Source organism: Ursus americanus, chromosome 18 (genome assembly GCF_024610735.1).
Source record: "Ursus americanus isolate L20-20 chromosome 18, mUrsAme1.1.p, whole genome shotgun sequence".
Classification (NCBI taxonomy): domain Eukaryota; kingdom Metazoa; phylum Chordata; class Mammalia; order Carnivora; family Ursidae; genus Ursus; species Ursus americanus.
Genome location: NC_142144.1, coordinates 41,916,882 through 41,938,510, shown reverse-complemented (window position 1 = coordinate 41,938,510; position 21,629 = coordinate 41,916,882). Strand labels below are relative to the sequence as shown.

The following is a 21,629-nucleotide window of genomic DNA, read 5'->3' as shown; positions in this document are numbered from 1 at the left end:
CTCTAAAATTATGTCCTCTTGGGATGTCCAAAATTCCAGTTATCAGCCATTCATAATAGCAAATCAGAACCCAAAGGCAAGAGCTTGGCTTTGGCATCGCAGATGAACCTCACTCTGCTATTTTCCCGTGTGACTGTGGGCAAAGGGGATAATGATCACTTCTCCTAAGGTTGCTTTCACGAGGGAAGACAATGTATATAAAGTCCTTGCACGTGCCTCACACACAGTAGGTAACCTTTATTGCTCGCATTGCCATTTCCCTTGGTCGCTCTTAAAATGTCACTGCTTATATAAGCAACACCCAAAGTCCCTACTACCCTTGTGTGAGAGTTTCTTCCCTCTTTGGGGCCAGTAGAGATAGCATAAGTTCCTTCAGCAGAAAGGGCACTTTGAAAGAGACCGTGGGTTGCCCGGAAGGCACATGGCTTATTTCCAGGGACATCCATCCCCAAATTAGTTAACACTCCCCATACAAGAGTTTTGTCCCTGCGAAGTGACCTACTGGAATAAAAACCCTTTTTATTTATATACCTCAGTTTGTTCTCATGTAAAAAGACTATAAGAAGCAGTACAATAAAGCAAACACTGTATAAAGATGATTTTAAATGTGACATAATTTTTTAAATGGTTTTCGGACTTCTAAGCACCCTGCCTGGCCACACTTACCCAAACACCTGCGATGTAGCTGATGGCACCTCAGCGGACATTTCCAGACATCTCTTGCCACCTCTTTCCTTGTCTGCAGATGGAAAAAGGACAGCTTGGGTTCATATCTCACTTGAACGTTCAAATCTTGTTCACTTGCTTTTAGATCATCTCCTTATTCATTTATAGAGTAGGGAACGTTGGCAGGTTCAAACCAGGGAAGCAGGGGTTACTAAGCAACAGACCTATCAGACAGCTACAAGTTTATAGTCCCTGGGCACAGATACTAGAGAAATGTAGCAAGGGCTGGAAGTGTTTCTGGCTACCAAGGTTGTGCTTCTATAAAAGTTAATTGACATCTGAGGGACACCTGGGTGGCTCAGTTGGTTAAGCATCTGCCCTCAACTTAGGTCATGATCTCAGGGTCCTGGGACCGAGCCCTGCAGGCGGTGGGTTCCTTGGCTCAGTGGGGAGTCTGCTTCTCTCTCTCCTTCTGACCCATCCCTGCTCATGCTCACATGCTCTCTTTCTCTCAAATAAATAAAATCTTTTTTAAAAAAGTTAATTTACATTTGACAAAATGGCAAATACAGCGCAATAACTCAGTCTTTTCACAAATATGCCAAAAATAAAACAACTAGGCAGCACAAATATTTTATTGGCAGGTTTTTGCTGATCACTGATGAAATCTCTACTTTCTCATCCCATGACATTAGAGTCAAATCAACTCACTGACCAGTCACGGCATATGTCCATAATATCAAGTTAAGGAGTAGAGTTCCTAAAAGCAGCATATGGGGGTCTCCCACAGGAATAAAAACGTACCTCCATACACCAATGCACAGTTGCTGACTCGTTAGTCTTTGCTGGTTTCTATAAAATTTACTTGATCTCTAGGGACCCAGTGAAATTCAAGGGTCTGGATCAGAAAGTGCATAGAATATTCTTAAAAGTCAAAAGAAGTTGAGTAGCTATTTGCTTATAGACCAACTCATCCATCTAGAGATTGATCTCTGCCAAATTCTCCGTGATTCTGTTACTCTGTTATTTATGAGGAGCTGTGGCATCGTGTTTCAGAAATTACCAACCAGTCAGCACTGATGGGTATGTATTTTTCTTGCTCACTCAGTGGCAAGACACATATATAATAAATTCTTAGGAACTTTATCTCTTTCAGTTAGAGTCCAAGTAATTGCTGACTCAATGATTTGCCACAGAACCTATTCCTGGATAAAAGGGAGGACCACCCTCTACAGAAAACTTCAGCATTTCCAGCAAGAACAAAGAGGAATCGATGAGAAGCAAAACAGGAAACTATGTTCCACAACTGAGAAATTTCTAAATATTTTATACCATTTTAAATTTGTTCCCAATGAAAGATAGTAACAGATTAATTGCCCACATGCCATTTGATAAAAAAAATTTTTTTAAACAAACTTATTTTACTTTTATGGCTTCATATAGGAGTTATTAGCCATCTGCCTTTGTATTATTTAAACATCATACAAGTAAACATGATTTTACAACCAGAAAGCAATGATTCATAGAAACGTACGTTTATTCCCCAATAATTCTTTGCCACTGTAATAAGGGCCTAAAGTTACCATCATTTCAACTCTTCTTAAAATTCATTACTTACAATATTAAGAAAAACAGAGCAAAGTACAGTATTTCACTGTAAATGAAGGAGGTCTTAAAGAGATTTTTAAAAATTTACTAGCAGCATCCATTGCCGCCTTTTGAAGAAACAGTTACGAGTGAAAGATGACAATGGAAATCACAGCTGACACTGTGGAGGGAAATGAGGGTGACACGATAGACTAGCAGTTGCCAGTTCCACTAACCAAGCTCTCGCACAGGCAAGTGTCCTCTCGCAGAATAGAACGTGGATGAACAAATTAACATTTCCCTTCTCTCCTTCTTCAAAACAGAGAGATGAGGATGCCTCCAGAATCAGACACTACATCATCTAAGAGAAATAGACAGTCAAGGAAGAGAGGGAAAGAGGGGCAGCAGAAGTGCAGATATAGGCTGACGATCGCCTGAACAGAGTAAGTTTTGACCTAAATTAAGATTAGGGAAGTACCATAAAGAACAGTAGTCAGAATAAACCAGCCAAAGAAAAGTCTGTACTGAGGACAAACTCTGATGTACACTCCAAACCAGAGATGAGAAAGCAACAGAGGGAGGGAACTCTGGGGAGCTGCTAGGTGCTCCGCAAGTCTTCAGCCGAGGAGTGAACAAGGCAGGCGCGTGAGCCAACTACCAGGGCTGGGAAAGAATCAGCATAAGGACAGGAGATGACAGTGCCTAGCACCCACACAAGGCTAGGAGTAGTGTTCACAACAACTAGAACGGAAAACCTCATGCTTCTCAGGTCAAAACATCGAAGGTGTTTTATCAGTTGTGGAGACTAAGCAGCCCTAGAAGCATGTTCCATTAGGATCTAACAAAAAGCAGCCCTAGAAGCATGTTCCATTAGGATCTAACAAATCTTAAAAGCCAAAATGGAAAGGGTCAAAGTGGTTGCAAGTAACTTAATTGTGTCTCAATAAAAAAGGCTCAAGGCTATTTATACGAATAAAAAAATCCAGCCCCAACAAAGTAGAATTCACAATGTGTCTGGCATTCAATCAAAAATTGCCAGGCCTATAAAGAAGCTGGAAAATACAAACCCATCATTAGGGAAAAAAACTCATCAAGTAAGACTTACCAGAACTGACACAGAATGAGTGGACAAGGACTTTAAAAAGTTACTATAACTATTTTCTATATGTTCAAAATATTAAGTAAAGACATGGAAGACAAAAAAGACGCAAATCAAGCTTCTTAAGTTGAAAATTATGATGTCTAACATGAGAAATGTATTAGGTGGGATTAACAGCAGGTTAGATATTGGAGAATAAAAGAACAGTGAACTTGAAAGAGAAAAAGGAGAATTAAAAAAAATGAATAGAGGCTTGGTGAGCTAGGGTAAAAACTTCAAGAATGCTATTATGTGTAACTGGAATCCCCAAAGGAAGAAAAGAGTAATAAAAAATATTTGAACTAATGATGGCTTGTAATTTTCTAAATTTGATAAAAATTAAAAACTCACAAATCTAATACCATGAACACCATGCACAAAAAAAAAAAAAAACCAATCATGAAGAAAACTACATGAAGCCACATAGTAGTTCAAAACTAGTAATAAAGAAAATCCTAAAAGCAGAGAAAGAATGTACAGAGGAACAATGATAACAGGAGATATCTCAGTGGAAAAAAAGCAAATAAGAACACAGTGAAGCAACATCTTTAAGATTTTATTTTTATTTATTTGACAGAGACAGCCAGTGAGAGAGCGAACACAGCAGGGGGAGTGGAAGAGGAAGAAGCAGGCTCCTAGCGGAGGAGCCCGATGTGGGGCTTGATCCCAGAATGCTGGGATCACGCCCTGAGCCGAAGGCAGACGCTTAACGACTGCGCCACCCAGGCGCCCCAGGAAGCAACATCTTTAAAATAGTAAAACAAAAAAAGGCAAACAATACCCAGAGTTGGCAAGGAAACTGGAATCCTCATACATAGCTGGTAGGAATGCCAAATGGTGCAGTCATTTGGAAAAAAGTCTGCAAGTTACTCAAAAAGTTAAACATAAAGTTCCCATATGACCTAGCAATTCCACTCCTAGGCATATATCCAAGAGAAATAAAAACATATGTCCACACACAAACTTGTACGTTAGTGTTCACAGCAGCATTATTCACAATAGCCCAAAGCAGAAACAACCCAAAGTCAACTGGCTGATGAAGAGATGAACAAAATGTGATGTATCCATTCAGAAGAAAATTATTTGGCTGTAAAAAGAAATCAAGCACTGACCTATGCTAAAACATGGATGAACCCTGAAAACAAAGAAGCCATATACAAAAATGTACCTATTGTATGTTTCCATGAAATGTCTAGAACAGGCAAATCCCTAGACAGAAAATGTGTATTAGTGGTTGTCAGAGGCCGAGGAAAGGTGGGCATGGGGAGTACTGCTAATGGGTATGAAGTTTCTTTTTGAAGTGATGAAAATGTTCTGGAATTAAGATAGTGTTAATGGATGTATAATTCTAAAAACCTCTGAGCTGTATACCTTAAAAGGGCGAGCTTTGGGGAGCTTGGTGATTGAGCATTCGACTCTTGATTTTAGCTCAGGTCATGATCTCAGGGTCATGGGATTGAGCCCTACATGAGGCTCTGCACTGAGCGTGGAGCCTGCTTGAGGTTGCCCCTCTCACCCCCACTCAAACACTCTCTCTGAAAAAATAAAAAAATTTAAAAAAAAGAAAAAATTAAAAGGCAAGCTTTATGGTATGTGAATTATATATCAACAAAGCTGTCAAAATAAATGACAGAAATACATATCCCCAGAAAGATACCTAAAAGGTGAGAGAGTGTGGCAAATGATATGCTATGTACAAATATAATGCTTAAATAAACTGTAAACAAATTTTTAAAAATGCAAATGGCCCAAATAACCCAATTAAAAAGTAAAGACTGCAATATTGGAAAAGACCCAACCGTATGCTGCCTCCAAGAAACAAAATTTGAATATAAAGACACTAACAGATTAAAAGGTTGAAGTGGGGGCGCCTGGGTGGCTCAGTCGTTAAGCGTCTGCCTTCGGCTCAGGGCGTGATCCCGGCGTTCTGGGATCGAGTCCATCATGTTCCTCCACTAGGAGCCTGCTTCTTCCTCTCCCACTCCCCCGGCTTGTGTTCCCTCTCTCACTGGCTGGCTCTCTCTCTCTCTGTCAAATAAATAAATAAAATCTTTAAAAATAATAATAATAATAAATAAATAAATAAATAAATAAATAAATAAATAAAAGGTTGAAGTGGTTAACTACTACCAGAAAAAATAGATTTCAGAGCAAAGAGCATTACCTGGGACATTAATGTTATTTCATAATGATAAAGAGATGAATTTTTAAAGAGGACATAATAATCCTAAACACTTATCTACCTAATAACAGAACTTGAAAATATTTAAAGCAAAAATTATAGAATTACAAGGAGAAATAGACTAATCCACTGCTGGAGATTTTAATATCCTTCTGTGGTGGACAGAATTCTAAGTGCGTCCCCAAGATTCCCACCCCCTGCTACACATGCCCTGTATAATCCCTGGCAGACACTTGTAAATAAAATGGAATTTCATTCCATGATTAAGTTATGCTATACAGCAACAGTGGATGAGATTTAAGAGATATAATTAAGGTCACTTATTAATTAACTTTGAGTTTATTAGAGGAGAGATTATCCTGGGCGGGTCTGACCTAATCAGGTAGAACCTTTAAAGTAGAGTCTAGAGATTAGAGATGAAGTCAGAGACCTCTACCCTATTGGACTTAAAACAAACAAACAAGAACAACGACAAAACAGGCTTCTGTGAGCTCTACAGCTGCAAGGAAGTGAATTTTGTCAACAACCACATGACTCTGGAACAGGTCCCCAAGCCTCAGATGACACCACGTCTGCAGAAGACACTTTGATGGCTATCTCTTGAGACCCTGAGCAAAGAATCCAGCTAATCGACCCCCCAGATTCCTGCCCCATGGAAACTGTGAGGTAATAACTGCGTGCTGCCTTAAGCCCAATTTGTGGTAATTTGTTATGCAGCAGTGCAAAACTAACGTGCCCTCTCTCAATAAGTAAAGAAGATACAGATGAAAAATCAGTAAGAATACAGAAGGTTTCGCACCGGGTGTTGTTATGCAAGTGTGACTCACTAAATTCTACACCTGCAACTAATATTACACTGTATGTTAACTAATTGGAATTTAAATAAAAACTTGGGGGAAAAAAGATTATAGAAGGTTTGAACAACACTATTAACCAACTTGACCTAATTGACATTTATATAACACCCCAGCATACAACAAGGAGAACATGCACTTTAACTGTGCAAGGAATACTTACCAACATAGACCATAGCTTAGGCCATAATACAAATCTCAGTAAGTATCAAAGGATTCAAGCCACACAAAATATGTCCTATGAACACAACAGAATTAAGTTAAAAATCAATAATAGAAAGATCTTTAGAAAATCCTCTAATATTAGCAAACTAAGTAACACATTTCTAAATAACCCATGAGTCAAAGAAAAAATTAAGAGGGAAATGAACCTACCAGAATATTGTAAAACACCACAAAGATTGAGCAATTATAGCTTCAGAGTTTTAGGTAAATGAACTACCCAACGTAAACTTAATTATTGTCTTTAAATACTTTAAAATGCGACTACTTTAGAAAACCATGAGCTTCTATTGTAGGCATAGAAACAGGATTGTTATACTATCAAATATTTTTCCTATAAGCTGACAAAAAGAAGCTGTCTCTTAGCCTGATGGCAATGAAAGACAGAAGATGAATCATTGCTTGTGGAAACCAATTTATTTAGTCACTTCGAACGGCTGTTATTTATTACTTGTCAGCACATGCTGTTAGTTCAATTAAATATAAAATCTGAAGTTCTCTTTTCTTCCCCACCCCCATCCTTTAAAACAAAAAAGAAAGAAATGACACAGATTTAAAACATTAAAAGAACATTTTAAGTTTATTGTGTTTCTATTATTTTACTTAGGCTTTGTTTATTAAACATTCTGCAACAAAGATTATTCATCTCTTTGGCTAGTTAAATTTAAAAGCTTACAGGGACCAGATATGAAAATATAATTTGGAAGTTCTCCTTTCAGGATATTACAAACACAAAAATTTAAAACAACGCACCAGAGAACGTGTCCATCACAACCCTGCACTGAATTGCAAGGAAGCCCAAGACAGTGAACTCCTGACTAATAAAAAGTTCGATTTTTTTTTTTTTGGACTGTGGTATAACTGAACTGTTTCAGATAAGTTATAATACTCATACTTGTTACATACAAAGTATATGTCACTTTGACCGTACCACAGGAGTCTCATCATTTAACAGCAATCAACCATTAAAAAAAAAAAATCTTGTTCATATTAAGCACCAGACATATAGAGGCACATGTTGCCATGGGGAAAAAAAAATAATATTTGGAGAATCTGTCAGGAGAGTAACATTAGGCAATGTATGTTAAGTAAATGTGCCGCCTACCCCTGTCAAGCATAAAAGCCCGTTATCCCTAATTATGTTCCTCATTGAGTTTAGATCTTTAAAGTATCAAATACAGCCCACTAGTTCTGGGGCTAATTTCAGCTTTCAGTGATAAACATATCTTAGGCTTCCAGTGACATTAACTGGCCATCCACCACAAAGTACACAAGTACCTTTTCTTTATTCTATTGCTCCAGTGAACAGAAATTATCTATTTTCCAGCAATCTTAAAAAGCCTGACTGCAAATAGGACTCAAAGCAAATGTATGTAGATATTATAGGGTGTTTTCAAATAGCTGCCTGAGGATGACACCGCATTTAACCAGTAAATCAAGAAAAGAAGTTGCCTATCTAGTGTTCTCACACCAAAACATTTTTTATACGTTTTTACACCAAACCTTATTTGCACACAGTTGCATAGGAAGCCTGTGTCTTGCAGACTCAGATTCATTAGAAACATCAATTATCATATTGTAATGTGATACTTACACAAAAATGGAGTGGGATACCATCTGCCCCTGCACCAAATGGTCTCCAAAGACCACATTCCCTCAGTTCTCCCTTCTTTCATTGGGTGACACCTTTCCCCCCGTTGTATGTGCTTCCTCCACACACCTCCCAGCACTCACCTCTGCCTTCTCTGAGCTTGACGAATCAGCAACCATAGCTAATACACAATTCTAGAATACTGACACTTCGTGATTTCTTGATTATATGTATTAGATCTTGATAGCTGAAGGATATCAAACCTATGGCTTTCATATTTGTGCAAATCCTTTCCCCCAGATTGTGTGCCTTTTATCTTTTAACTCCTTATACTCTTGCCAACACAGAGTGTCTCATGTAGTGTGTGTTTACTGCTCATTTGATCAACAAATGATTTTAAATATTGGAGAACAAAGCAAAATGGCTAACAGATTACATCTAGAAGGATTTATGCGATCTAAAGAGAAACCAGAATATTACAAATTGCATCTAGATAGAATTCCTCTCTATACTTTCCTTTGTGTAAGCTATTTGCAATCAATCTACAAATGCAATAAACCTGAAAATGAGAAATAAGAAATTAGGAAACAAAATTAAAAAAAGAAAGTCCTTGAACTCAAGATCTCCTAGTGTTCATGTACTTTTTTTTTTTTTAAAGATCTTATTTGTAAGTAATCTCTACACCCAAAGTGGGGCTCGAACTTACAACCCCAAGATCAAGAGTCGCATGCTCTACCAGCTGAGCCAGCCAGGCACCCCAAGTGTTTAGGTATTTTTGATGATTTAAGCTGAAATTGTGAGAAAGGTAGGAGGAAGAGAGTTAATATTTTAGTGACATAAGCATTGAAATTATTGTGGGAAGTGGAGGAAGGAAGTGGCATGACCAAAAACTTTAATCTTTTTTGTAACAGAAAAACACTAAAAAAAAAAACAATTTTTTTTCTTGACAATCATATGTAATAAACATTCAATTTCTTGGTATTTTTTAAAAAATATTTATTTATTTTGAGAGTTGGGGGGAGGGGTTTGGGAGAGGGAGAGAGAATCCTTAAGCAGACTCCCCGCTGAGTGTGGAGCCCCACATGATGCTCAATCCCAGAACCTTGAAATCATGACCTAAGCCAAAACCAAGAGTTGGGCTCCTGACCAACTGAGCCACCCAGGTGCCCCTCAATTTCTTGGTATTTTGAACTAGATCTTTAATACCCCATCCAACTGGAAATTGTTTCTCTGGTTTTCTATGATTATAAAATTCTCAATTACCTACTTTAAGAATGAAAAACAGTTTTTTGTTAAGCAAAGCTTTTTGACATTATTTTTATTTTTTTTTAAGTGTATGGGCTGAGGGGCGCCTGGGTGGCTCAGTCGTTAAGTGTCTGCCTTCGGCTCAGGGCGTGATCCCGGTGTTCTGGGATCGAGCCCCATGTCAGGCTCCTCCGCTGGGAGCCTGCTTCTTCCTCTCCCACTCCCCTAGCTTGTGCTCCCTCTCTTGCTGGCTGGCTGTCAAATAAATAAATAAAATCTTTAAAAAAAAAAATAAAGTGTATGGGTTGAGAAGACAACAAAGAATAAAAAAGCTTTTGTCTCAAATAATGATTAAGGAAGAAAGTGCAGGATAGAAAAATGGCAGAAGAGCAAAGGAAAGAGTTAAAAGTGAGGTGGAAGAGCAAAGGGGGAAAAAAGGTCAAAAAAGATTTAATAAGAAGGTTGGTCAGGTAGGGTTGGTTCAAGGCTGGCACATAAACCAAGCTAATGCGGATAAACTGTACCCCTCCACTTCCTCTTCATAAGCTTGTCAACTCCATTTTTCTACCAACCAAAACTCTTATTTTCTGTTACCATCTAGCTACTAAAGGCACATAATTTCATAAATTTCATAATAAAATGCACTTGAGATTGAAAACTCATGAAGTTTAAATACTTCAAGGAAGAGCTGCAGTTCAAAGGCTCCTGAATTCCAAATTACTGTCCCTAATAAAGGCTCATTTTGGGTATTAAAATAAATATCAATGAAATGCTTATCTTTCACTAAAGGCTGGATGACTTTTAAAATCAATTAACATTAATTAATATAGAAAGAGAAGTATGAAAACCAAGTTCTTATAGTTGTCTTATGTTGATACAAATGTGTTCTACAAGTGGAATTGATTTCACTTAACTCAGCATGGAAAACACTAAGTTATATAAGACTGATTTTTGCTGTAAGCTAAAATTCACATTAAGTTCCGACTAATGAGACTACAGATTAGGTGGAAAAAGATATCTTAGGGTATATTTAAAAGAAAATACTAGGGTGCCTTTGTGGCTCAACTGGTTGAGCAACTGACTCTTGATTTTGGCTCAGGTCATCATCTCAGGGTCATGAGATCGAGCCCTGCAATGAGCTCTGGCCATCAGTAGGGACTCTGCTTGAGATTCTCTCTCTCTCTCCCTCTCACTCTGCCCCTCCCCCACACACTCTCTCTAATAAATAAATCTTATTTAAAAAAAAAAGAGATCAGCTGATATTTTTTAAAAAAAACAAAAACCCAGGGATAATTACTTGTCCTCCACAGTCTCATGACCATGCTGTACATATAGTGATCATCTTGGTTCCTTCTCCTGTGACTAGAGCACCAGTCTGATTAACTAGTGTGCAGCAAAAACTTTTTTGCAGGCCTCAGAATGCGAAAGTAGTCAGTTTACATATTTTAATGTTAATGGCAAGAAAGACCTATAAAACATGAAACTTGACCAGAAAAAAAAAAAGTGGCATTTTAACATTAAAGTTTGGCTGTAAATAAGATAAACAAACGTTAACACACTTTTTTTCTTTTTACACACTACAGATCTGCCCTAAAATTAACATGAAGGTTGAAATAATCATGAATAAGCCAAAGGGTTGCATAATCAGATTTTAATCTGATATCTTAGTGTTGTTGATTTATACCCTCCTCTTCCATATTTACTAACAGAAAAAAATCCCACAATAAATAAGCTATTTATCACACAGGTGTTCAATACCAAAATTGTTTTATAGCTCTCAACTATATCAAGCTATCGTTTTCACTAAGGGACAGACAGAAAAACTTTATGTGAGAGTGATCCTTTCTGAATCTCATCTTGGGGAGAGGGTTTTTTGTTTGTTTGTGACCCTGTTATGATAGACTAATAAACATGATAGGCAATACGACCAAATTTCCATTAATCTGGTGATTTTAAATATCACAAAGATAGAATCTTATTAAAAATCTTATATCAAATGCATTTGGAGGTAAAAAAAAATCAGTTGTCAAAGCTTGCAGTTCTCTTTTGGACTTTGAGAAAAGATGTTCCAGGAAGAGAAAATATATTAAAACAGAAACGTAATGAATAAATATAAATTGTTCAAAGTGACACAGTGAATTCAATTCTTCTATTCCCCAAATTTTAAATGTTGAAATACTGGTCCTTTAACTCTATCATGTCATCTTTTTATTTTTATATAAATGACTTTTAATCTTAATAGATTAAAAAAAAAAACTTTCAACTGGCAATAACTATCAATTTTGAAAATATACCTAATAAAGCCAAATTCCTTTCCTGTTAAGGAGCAATATTAACTTGTTTTTCCTTCAGGCTAACAACTGCTTATACCCAATAAGATAAACAGGCTTTGGTTTTAGCATAACTTTAAAAACTTAAGAAAGAGTTGTCAAACTTAATTCATTTTTTAAAGTTTTTACTCACTATATTGTACACCTGAAACTGTATGTTAACTAATTGAAATTTAAATACTCTCATATCACTTTTTTTAAAAAAATTGTCAAAATTTACCAAGTAATTTTAAGAATACTTTGTAAATAATTCAGTAAGCTATTTTACATATAAATTAGTTCTCCTTAATATGAAATACAGAGTTTCTAAACCTCTTCAAGTCCCTACATAATACCAGGCTGACCAATAGAAAGAAAACAAAAACCATGGACAACATTTAAAAGAAACGTATAGGTATCCTCACAACACCAAAATATAAGCAGGTTAGAACAAACCACTAACAAGTCATAAAACCATAATATCAGCATTTCTGTGGAGAAAGAGAAGGGAAGCCATTTGGGAATCTAATAAACCTGATTATAGGAGAAACTCAAAATAAGTAGAAATCATGGCAAATCAACTTGAGACAGCAACTAAAACTGGAAGGTGAAGATATCAGGTGAATGCAAGGTATAAGAAGGTGTGAAGAAGCTGGGAAAGTCTCACCCCTAAGAACTCTTAAAACTGATCAGCCAGGGCTCCCTTCTAGGACAGAGTTCCACACCAAGGAGAATGAATCAACTGGTTATGGAATCAAAATGAGCAAGCTGAGAAAAACAACAGGGTGGAAAGAGAAGTCCAGGTAAAAGTGGAAGAGGGGAACAGAGCCAGGAAATCTCAGAAAGTAAGCCACCATAATTTGAATATTAGGGAACAAGAAACAGTCAAAGGGCCATGACAGTAGAAAAGCTAATCTGAACCAGCTTCCTTCTAAATAAAGTTCCAAAAAATGAGCTTCACATAAAAAAATGGGAAACAAAAATATCAAGGTCAAATCCTATGCAATACTGTTATAAATTAAAAGAGAATAAGGAGCAGAATAAGACCCCTATAGACAATATAAGTTCACCAGAAAGACAGACACACAGAGCATATCAAAACTATTACTTGCATTTAAAAGGACAGTCATTTAAAAAATGATAAAAGCCATAAAAGTATAACCACAAATCAGAATTAGAGATGAGGTGACAGAATTCAGGGAAGAATTGGAAATTTTTAAAAAACAACATTCTGGCCATGAAAACTAAAATAGAAGGAGCATAGGAGTGAATAAACACAACAGATAATGCCTTAAATAAGTGAAAAGGGAAAAAATTTTAACTCAAAATGAAGATAAAAATAATTGACAAAAAAGTGACATATATTGAGGATAGACAAGAAGACCCAATGCAAATAATAGGAAATCCAGAAGCAAACCAAAGCAAGGCGAAAGAACAAACGCAACAATAATTCAAGGAAATATTCTTGAAATTAAAAAGAAAATAGTGGTGCATAGGTGGTTCAGTCAGCTAAGCGTCCTTTTGGCTCAGGTCGTGATGTCAGGGTTGTTAGATCCAGCCCTGCATCAGGCTCCATGCTCAGAAGGGAGTCTTCTTGAGATTCTCTCCCTGTCCCTCTGCCCCTTCCTCTCCACCCTCTCAAATAAATAAATCTTTAAAAAAAAAAGAAAAGAAAAAAAGAAAAGGATGTGAAATTACATAATGGAAGAGCACATCGCATGTCTGAGAACATGAACACTGAATAACACCAACATATATTCTAGTAAAAATTACTGCAGTGAAAGAAAGAAGTAAATATGGTCACTTTTAAGCAACAGTGTCCTTGCCAGCCTCAGGTTATCACTGTTTCTTTTTTTTTTTTAAAGATTTTATTTATTTATTTGACAGAGAGAGAGACAGCCAGCGAGAGAGGGAACACAAGCAGGGGGAGTGGGAGAGGAAGAAGCAGGCTCCCAGCAGAGGAGCCTGATGTGGGGCTCGATCCCATAACGCTGGGATCACGCCCTGAGCCGAAGGCAGACGCCCAACGACTGAGCCACCCAGGCGCCCCTATCACTGTTTCTAATCAGCTGTCATCCTTGTGTATTCTCTTACACTTTTCCACTTAAAACCAATTAAGATACTACATTAATCTACACATGGAATTTAGAAAAACAAAATATTTACGATTGACAAAAGTAAAAACAGATTAAAAAACCATAGTATCTGCTTAAACAAAGCATCCTAAACACATTTGCCACTGCATCTTTAAGAAAGTCCACTAAAATGGCAAGTAAAGAGTTTAAAAGCACCGACCTATTCAGATAGACAGTGGCAGAGAAGACAGAGATGGGTCAAGAAAATTTGGGAAGCCGGAGTATAAATAAATGAGTGGGAAGGATTTAGCCAGTGAAGATTGCAACCTAAGGGCCCTATAGACAGATGAAACTAAGAAGCCATTTGATTCTAAACACAAATTTAAGTAAAGCTCCGTAACAAAGACCCAAAGACAGAGAACAGCAGATGAAACATTAAAGCTGGTCTTGGGCTCAGTAAGTTGGGCATCTGACTCTTGGTTTCCACTCGGATCATGATCTCATGGATCAAGGGATTGAGCCCTGCATCAGGCTCCACACTCAGTGGGGAGTCTGCTTGAAGATTCTCTCCCTCTGCCCCTCCCCCCACTCATACGCCTTCTCCTTCTGTCTCGAAAATAAGTACATAAATCTTAAAAAAAAGAAAGAAAGAAAGAAAGAAAGAAAGAAAGAAAGGAAGGAAGGAAGGAAGGAAGGTAGGTCACCTCACAAAAGGTTACCATTCATTTACCAACTTCACAGAAGACCTGAGCAAAGTTGAAGCATGAAATGGTAAACTCAGGCATACCAAGTGGTTAAGAGCAGGGTTAGCGTATAGAAATTGGGGGATTAAGTAAAAAGTCTTGAGAGTGAATAGTCAACACAAGAGAAAAGTGAATTGCACCCATTAAAGCGCCTCATCCATAAACAGAGCTTCCAAACAGCTTTCTAGTGTCTTACTCTTATACATGAAAACAGCCAAATACTAGCAAAGATTCAAGGAAATCTGAGAAAACATTAGATAGAGAACAAAACAAGAAAAACATTAATTAACTTGAAGAAAACAGAAGACAAAAAGCAGAAGAAAACTTGAAAACAACCACTAAAATTAACATCCTCAGAAAAGTAAAATGTTACATCCACCAAGGGCCAACGCAAGGGCCAATCAAGGCCTGGCAAATTTAGCCAGTTAAGAAAAACAATGAGCTCTTTTCAGATTCAGGCAGGTTATTACTTACATAAACAGTGGAAAACAGTAGTCAAAGATGCCAAGTCGTCATGGCCTTTGTGCAGGGAGACACCAAAGTAAAAGGGACTGGAAGGAAGAGGACTGATGGGACACCCTACTGCTGAGGAGCTAATGCCACGCTGCAGCTAAGCAATTTTATAGCCTGCAGCTGTGCCCTAAAGTGGCGCATGATAAAAAGTCTCAGGTTTCAAAGAAACCAGGGAGGCAGATGGGAAAACTGGATTCAAGACATCTTCCTGCAAGACAGGGAGCCTCCCTCAAGAAAGGTGAATAAAATGTTCTTGTGAGACTCTTCACAGGACTACCTGTCTGGCCATGTTCCTTGGAGGACTGCAGGTTGTTACACCAAGATGTAGGCTGGTCGGAGGTTCAAGCTCTGTCTGCATGGCCTACTAGGATCGAGCAAGGTCACCTGGACACCAGGGTGGAGTCATTGCCCTACAAACACAAGAGCATAATGCTACTTTTAAAAGGGGATATTAAAAAAAAAAAAAAAAGGGGGAATACTCAGAGAATAAAAAATAAAAAGATCTTTGAGATAATAAAAATAGAAACTTTTTTAAAAAATCAGTGGAAGAACTGGAAGAGAATACTGAGAAAATATACAAGAAAGTAGAAGAAAAAGATGAAAAACAGAAAATACAAGTTAAAAAAAAATGTAACAATCAGGCTAGGTACCAGTATCTTAATAAAAGGAGTTCCAAAAATAGATTTTAGGGAAAAAAAGAGGGAAGGAACTTTCTAAGAAGTAATATTTAAAAATTTCCCAGACCTGAATGACACTGATTTTCCCACTAAAAAAGCTCACCGGTGATTAACTCAATGGATGAAAAAGATCCATTCTCTGACACATCATCAAGAAATTTCAGAATATTGGGAATAAAGATCCTAACAGTTTCTGCAGAGAAACAAACAGAAGACCACACTTAAGTATCAAGAATCAAAATGACAATAGCTTTAGTGGAAGTTGGAAGGCATGGGAGTAATCCTATAAAATTCGGGACGATTTCGGCCTAGACATCAACATTCACATAATCTTTCAATTCAGTGTATAAATAGAACCGAGCCATGCAGCGTCACACCAATGAATCAAAACAATTCACTGTTCCTGCATTCTTTCGCAGTAAGCTGCTGGAAAAGGTATACCAGCAAAATGAGGGAATAAACTAAAAGATGACAGAAGATTCAGGAAATTGGGATATCCAACATGAGAGAGGTGAAGAACAACCAGTCCAGATTAGTAGAGAACAGAGTTCTAGGAGGAATGTCTTTAGAGAAAAATAGGGAAAAAAGTTAGATTATATAATGTATTTGAACCTATCGAGAAGAGATTTTTAATCCTGAAGGACAGTTAGCGTATAAGTTAATGCGTGTTACATAGAACACTGAGCAAATGAAATAATAAGGTAAATTATTAATTTCCAAAAACTTAAAACATAATTGGACCAAAAAAGAAAATGTAATTACAGATACCACACAACCCCGTTGTGAACAGTATTTACATAGTCAAAATAGTGTAAATATTGAATGTTACCCAAAAGTGTGATGTAACTGCACCATATTGAGAGGAGGAGGAAGGTATGTGTTTAGGGAAGAGGTAAAAGGAATAGATCTTCATCTTCATATTCTAAAATAGATCAATAAACCTAAAATTGAACTATCAAGAAATAGCATAATAATCATGTTACTTAGAAATACAGAAATAAATAGAAAAATCACTAAAAGATTTGAAAGTGGTTATCTCTTAGTAGCAAGAGCTGGTATAAAAAGAACAGGGAAGGAAAGTTCTGTTTTTCATTATAAGACTTGGGGGGTAAAAAAACCCTTTACTAACTTAAAATTACCTACTTCTTATCTTGCAATTAAATAAAACAGTAAATTAAAGTTACCTTACATTTATGGGCTAATGTGACTAATTCCAGAGAGTATACTTACCAAAAGATCCTGACAATAAAGACTCTAACAGGCAAAATGAAAAAAGTAAAAAACCAAAAACTGGATTGTTGTTCATATCCAGCACCACTGTAGTAGAAAAGATCAAACATACTGTTTCAGGGGCGCCTGGGGTGGCTCAGTTGGTTAATGCCTGCCTTCTGCTCAGGTAAGGATCCCAGGGTCTTGGGATTGAGCCCCGCATCCGGCTCCCTGCTCAGCGGGGAGCCTGCTTCTTCCTCTCCCTCTGCTCCTACACACCCCACTGCTCTTTCTCTAATAAATAAAAAAAATCTTTAAAAAAAAATAAACAAACTGCTTCATTTTTGAATCGGGAAAAGAGGAAGGGAAGAGGTAAGAAATCAGCTTACCAAATTGTACAGTATTATGTACTGAAATCACAGAGTATTATAGCAGAAACAAATCTTACATATTGGCTAACAATTTATTTTCCTCATTTTACAGTTACTTTCCAAGGTTACATAGCTGGCTTGTGCAGATCAGAACCCTCTGCTCTCAACTCACACACTTTTCATTTCATCACAATGCATTTTAAATAATGATTAATTATCAAGCAAATACATTTGCATTCCTATTGATAATATTCATTAGCCTTCTTTTGTTTTAAAAAGGGAATATACTTGAAAGAAAACATAGAAAGGCAACTGCAAATCCAACAAGGGCATCACATAGCAAGGCTACATATGCCATTATGCCTTATTCCATTGACTAGAAATGTTCAAGAAAGGCATCTGATAGGGAAAAGACTAACATTAAAACAAGCAAATAACCTGCCCCCTACCATTAAAAAAAAAAAAGAAAGAAAGAAAAATATAAAAAAAACTAATAGTTTTAAGTTAAAGCATACTGGTGTTTAACTTGAGGATTAAACAGGTACAATAAAGGAAAAATATCTCTAACTGAACTATTTTCCTACTTTTCATGATGGAATAGAACTGAGAATTTTTGAAATTTTTAGGCTGCCAACTTTAGTTAGCCCGAATTGTGGGTTCACTCCTTCTTTAAATACCTTGAAAATGTCACTGAAAATATTTATTTTCTTGCAATTTGTATTACTGTTCAAATGATTCAGAACACCTTTACTCAGCTAATCATGCCCTAGAATCTAATAATTTGCTGAAAGTAGATTTTGGCAACAAGATTTATAAGGAAAAAATACACTGCCTGATAGTTTATAAAGGAGTTGATGGCATTCATCAAAAGGATTTGGGGGTTCGGTAAATTTTTCATAATTAGCATGTTACACTGGCTACTTGGTGTAATAGGTTTTATATCTGAGCGTGTGAATTAGCAGGAACATCAAAAAGTGGCCCAAGGCCTAATGCAGAGGACCTGTTATTATCAGTTACCACCTATCATTCAAGTTTGGGTCAAGTTCCTCAAACACCAGGATTACTTCAATTTGGATAAAAAATAAGGCTGTCAAAATCTTTTTTGCTCTAATTTACTAATTACACACTACTTAAAAATTCTCCTTACCTTGGCAAAAGGGAGGAGCATAAAAAGCAGTAACACCTGTATCTTTAGTATTACTCAGTCTATTTTGTGCTAAAATCTATACTGCAACATCCCTGAGTTTGAGATTCTGAACAAAACTAACACCTCAGAGGTATTCAATAAATACCTGTGAGCTAACGATTTAAATGGCAGCATTAGATCAATATATGCTATTCTCCCATTACTTAGGCTTTCCTAAAACAAACATATTCCTATTCTCCAAAGCCATTCATTTTTCAAAAAGCTCTTGTGTCTTTCGACAATAAAAAACAAAACAAAACAAAACAGTAAGAATAAGAGCTGATTTTTCCAAGGTAGGAAACTAAGTGGCTTCTAATTTGTTCAGCTCATTCTACCTCACACACACCACTCTAGTCAAATGTCCCCTAGACCATTCTGCACACTGAACAGAGCAGACACACAATGTTTCATGAAGGTGGTAACTAGGCACCTACAAAGCACTCAGAGCCTTGTCTACTGCTATATGTTTAATCACATAGACGTCATCTCCTGCATTTTATAATTAGTAAGCAACACTAGAGTTTGTTCCATACTACTTTGTTATTATTTTAGCTTTCACTTGGAATAAAAAAGTATTTTGGCATAACCAGTGCTTTTCCATTGTGAAGCAGAACTCACTATTCAAATCATACCCACATTTACCAGCCTAAGAGTACTTCAAATGATACAGGCCTGTGGTACATTAGAAAGATCCCTGGGGGGGAAAAAATGACAGGATTATTTAAAGGCATGTTCAGAAACAACAAAAAAATGAATTTGTAACTTTGCAACTCTAATGTTTCATAAGCACTCTCTATTTCCACAAGAAACTCTCTAAAATTTACATCTAGTTAAGCCAGCTAATAAAACATAATCCCAGCAAGTTTTTATGTATGAGGAAAATCCTCATACGACATTAGTAGAGCATGGTTTACAAATAAAATATAGTATATTTGTTAGCAAGTATAAAAACAGTGGTTTCAGATTTATATTTTCAAAAAAAATTTAATTTATTTTAAGAGTCTCTACCTAAATTTATTTTGGTATCAAACAACTACAATTAGTGATGGGGGCAAAAAGTATCCGTTATTGTGCAGGATGTTAATTTATTTACAAAAACTATACAAAATTAGATTAATTATAACATTGACTTATCAAAGCTTCCTGAAATTAATATTGCTTTTGGAAATGTATCAAAAGTCTTCAGATCCAGAATGATAGTCTTTATTATTTTTAATTCATGGAATTATAGCACATCAGATCTTCAAGCAAAAACATGAGATAAAAGCCTGTACAATAAAATATTCTTTTCCTAATAGCTTGGAATGTAAATGAAAATACGTTCCCTTTTTACTGAAGAAAAAAAACTTGAACAAAGTGTCCAATAATACCAAATACCTGTTAGATTTGCTTGTCTGCTGGAATTAAAGTTGGGCAATTACTTCTACATTTTTAAAAATGGCCTTAAATTAAGTCCTTTTATTCTTTTATAAAAAACATTTTTCTCAGCCATTTCAGACCTCTAAGGCCTTACAACAAAAAATGTTATTCCGTTTTTACCAGTAAATTCACACCCCCAGAAGGTGTCTTCAAGACAGACTTATTTTAGAAGTGCATATAAGCATGACTAAATTTCTTAAATTGTTAACAAATCTAGAAGCAATAATTTAATATTCTACCACAAAATATAGGTAGCCTTAAGAGCAACATGCTTGGTCAATCTTTCTTAAGCTTTTAGATTTGATGCCAAAACATTTTAAAATGAAGGAAAAAATACAGTGACTCTTTGCTAATGGCTTTTCAGATATTAATTTGCAGACATAGCTAAATGCTCATCTAACAAAGTATCCAGGTTATCCAATGATACTTGCCATGAATTCATAAAGCAGTAACACATATATAAATGTAACAACAACAAAAAAATCACAGGTATTTTAGGCCTAAAATGAGTTTATCTAATAAGGATTACATGAGAAATATCACATAAGACTCAAAATAAAAGTCATATACAAAATTAGATGATGTGGCTTTGCTCAAACACACCTTGAATTCAGATTCAAGTCAAATAACTAGGCTGGCTTTTTTATATCACCAGCTTTCATCAGGGCTTTAATAGCTCTTGCCCTCATCTCAAGTTCTAGCAGCTCCAGCTGCTGTGCGGAAGGCTGAACATCTTCTGGTGGAGGAACAGTCAGGGTGGCTGCTTTGGGTTCCTTTGGGCTGGATTCTGCCAGTCCCAGAATCTCATTCACACTTTTCTCAATGTCCTTCTCCAGGTCATCTATCGGACCAGCTTCACTTTGGACTGTATTTTCTGGGACCTCAGGAGCAGCAGCTTCTTCGTTGCATGGGCCTTCTATGTCGCTGTCATATGCATCTGCATTTATACTGAGTACATCGCTATCTTCCCCTTTGCCTGTAACAAACAAAAGGGGAAAGAACCATGTAACCTAAATGCCCTGGTCAAAATTTCCTTTCTATTTATGATTAAAAGGCTTCTTTGACCCCACCTCCCACCATGGAGTCCCAAAAACATTCCATAATCTCTATCCCAACCCTTTTTCCCCTGACTCCTCAACTTCAAAAACAGATATAATTTAATGTAAATTTAATGTATTTTTCATTACAATTTAGTAGAACATGGAAGCACTGGAAAATTTATATCATCACATGGAGTTCCATGATCTCTTTTCCTAGTTAAAATGTCCCAACACTTTATACCACAGGGAAGCTTCTACATTACAAAATGAAAGCTGATGTTGGAAACTCTGAGTAAAACATTGCTTATTAATGAAAAAGTAAAATTCCATCCTAGGAGGAGTTTAAAATCTTTGTTTTATAAACTACAAAAAAGGAAAAATATCATTGGCAAGCTGGACACCATGTGCATTGCAATTATCCTAAATCTTTTCATATGCTTTTTCAAACACTTTGTTCTAAATCAATAAATTAAAGGAGAATGCCTAAGGCCATTTTCTAAGATAAAATAAGTTTTCATCAAGAGGATTTTAATTAATAATGTTAGTACACTATAATTTTTAAAAATGCACTTGTTATAAAACTTCTATAACTGATGCTAAAA

At 36.4% G+C, this 21,629-nt stretch overlaps 1 protein-coding gene across 2 annotated transcripts in view; it reads right to left on the bottom strand.

Annotated features, from left to right (window-relative positions):
* Positions 1-7,504: 7,504 nt before the first annotated feature.
* The window catches only part of CAAP1 (caspase activity and apoptosis inhibitor 1), a 63,112-nt gene continuing 48,987 nt past the window's right edge, over positions 7,505-21,629 (bottom strand). Inside the window, exons 6-7 of one of the 2 annotated variants that reach the window (XR_015727448.1) lie at positions 15,906-20,963; positions 7,505-15,535 (exon numbers count right to left, since the gene is read on the bottom strand). Coding sequence is in view for 1 of the 2 variants with exons in the window: in XM_045780821.2 (XP_045636777.1) it covers positions 20,617-20,963 (347 nt within the window). In the remaining variant the exon portion in view is untranslated. Of the gene's footprint in view, positions 20,964-21,629 lie in introns of both variants that reach the window. The other variant, XM_045780821.2, reaches the window with a different exon arrangement.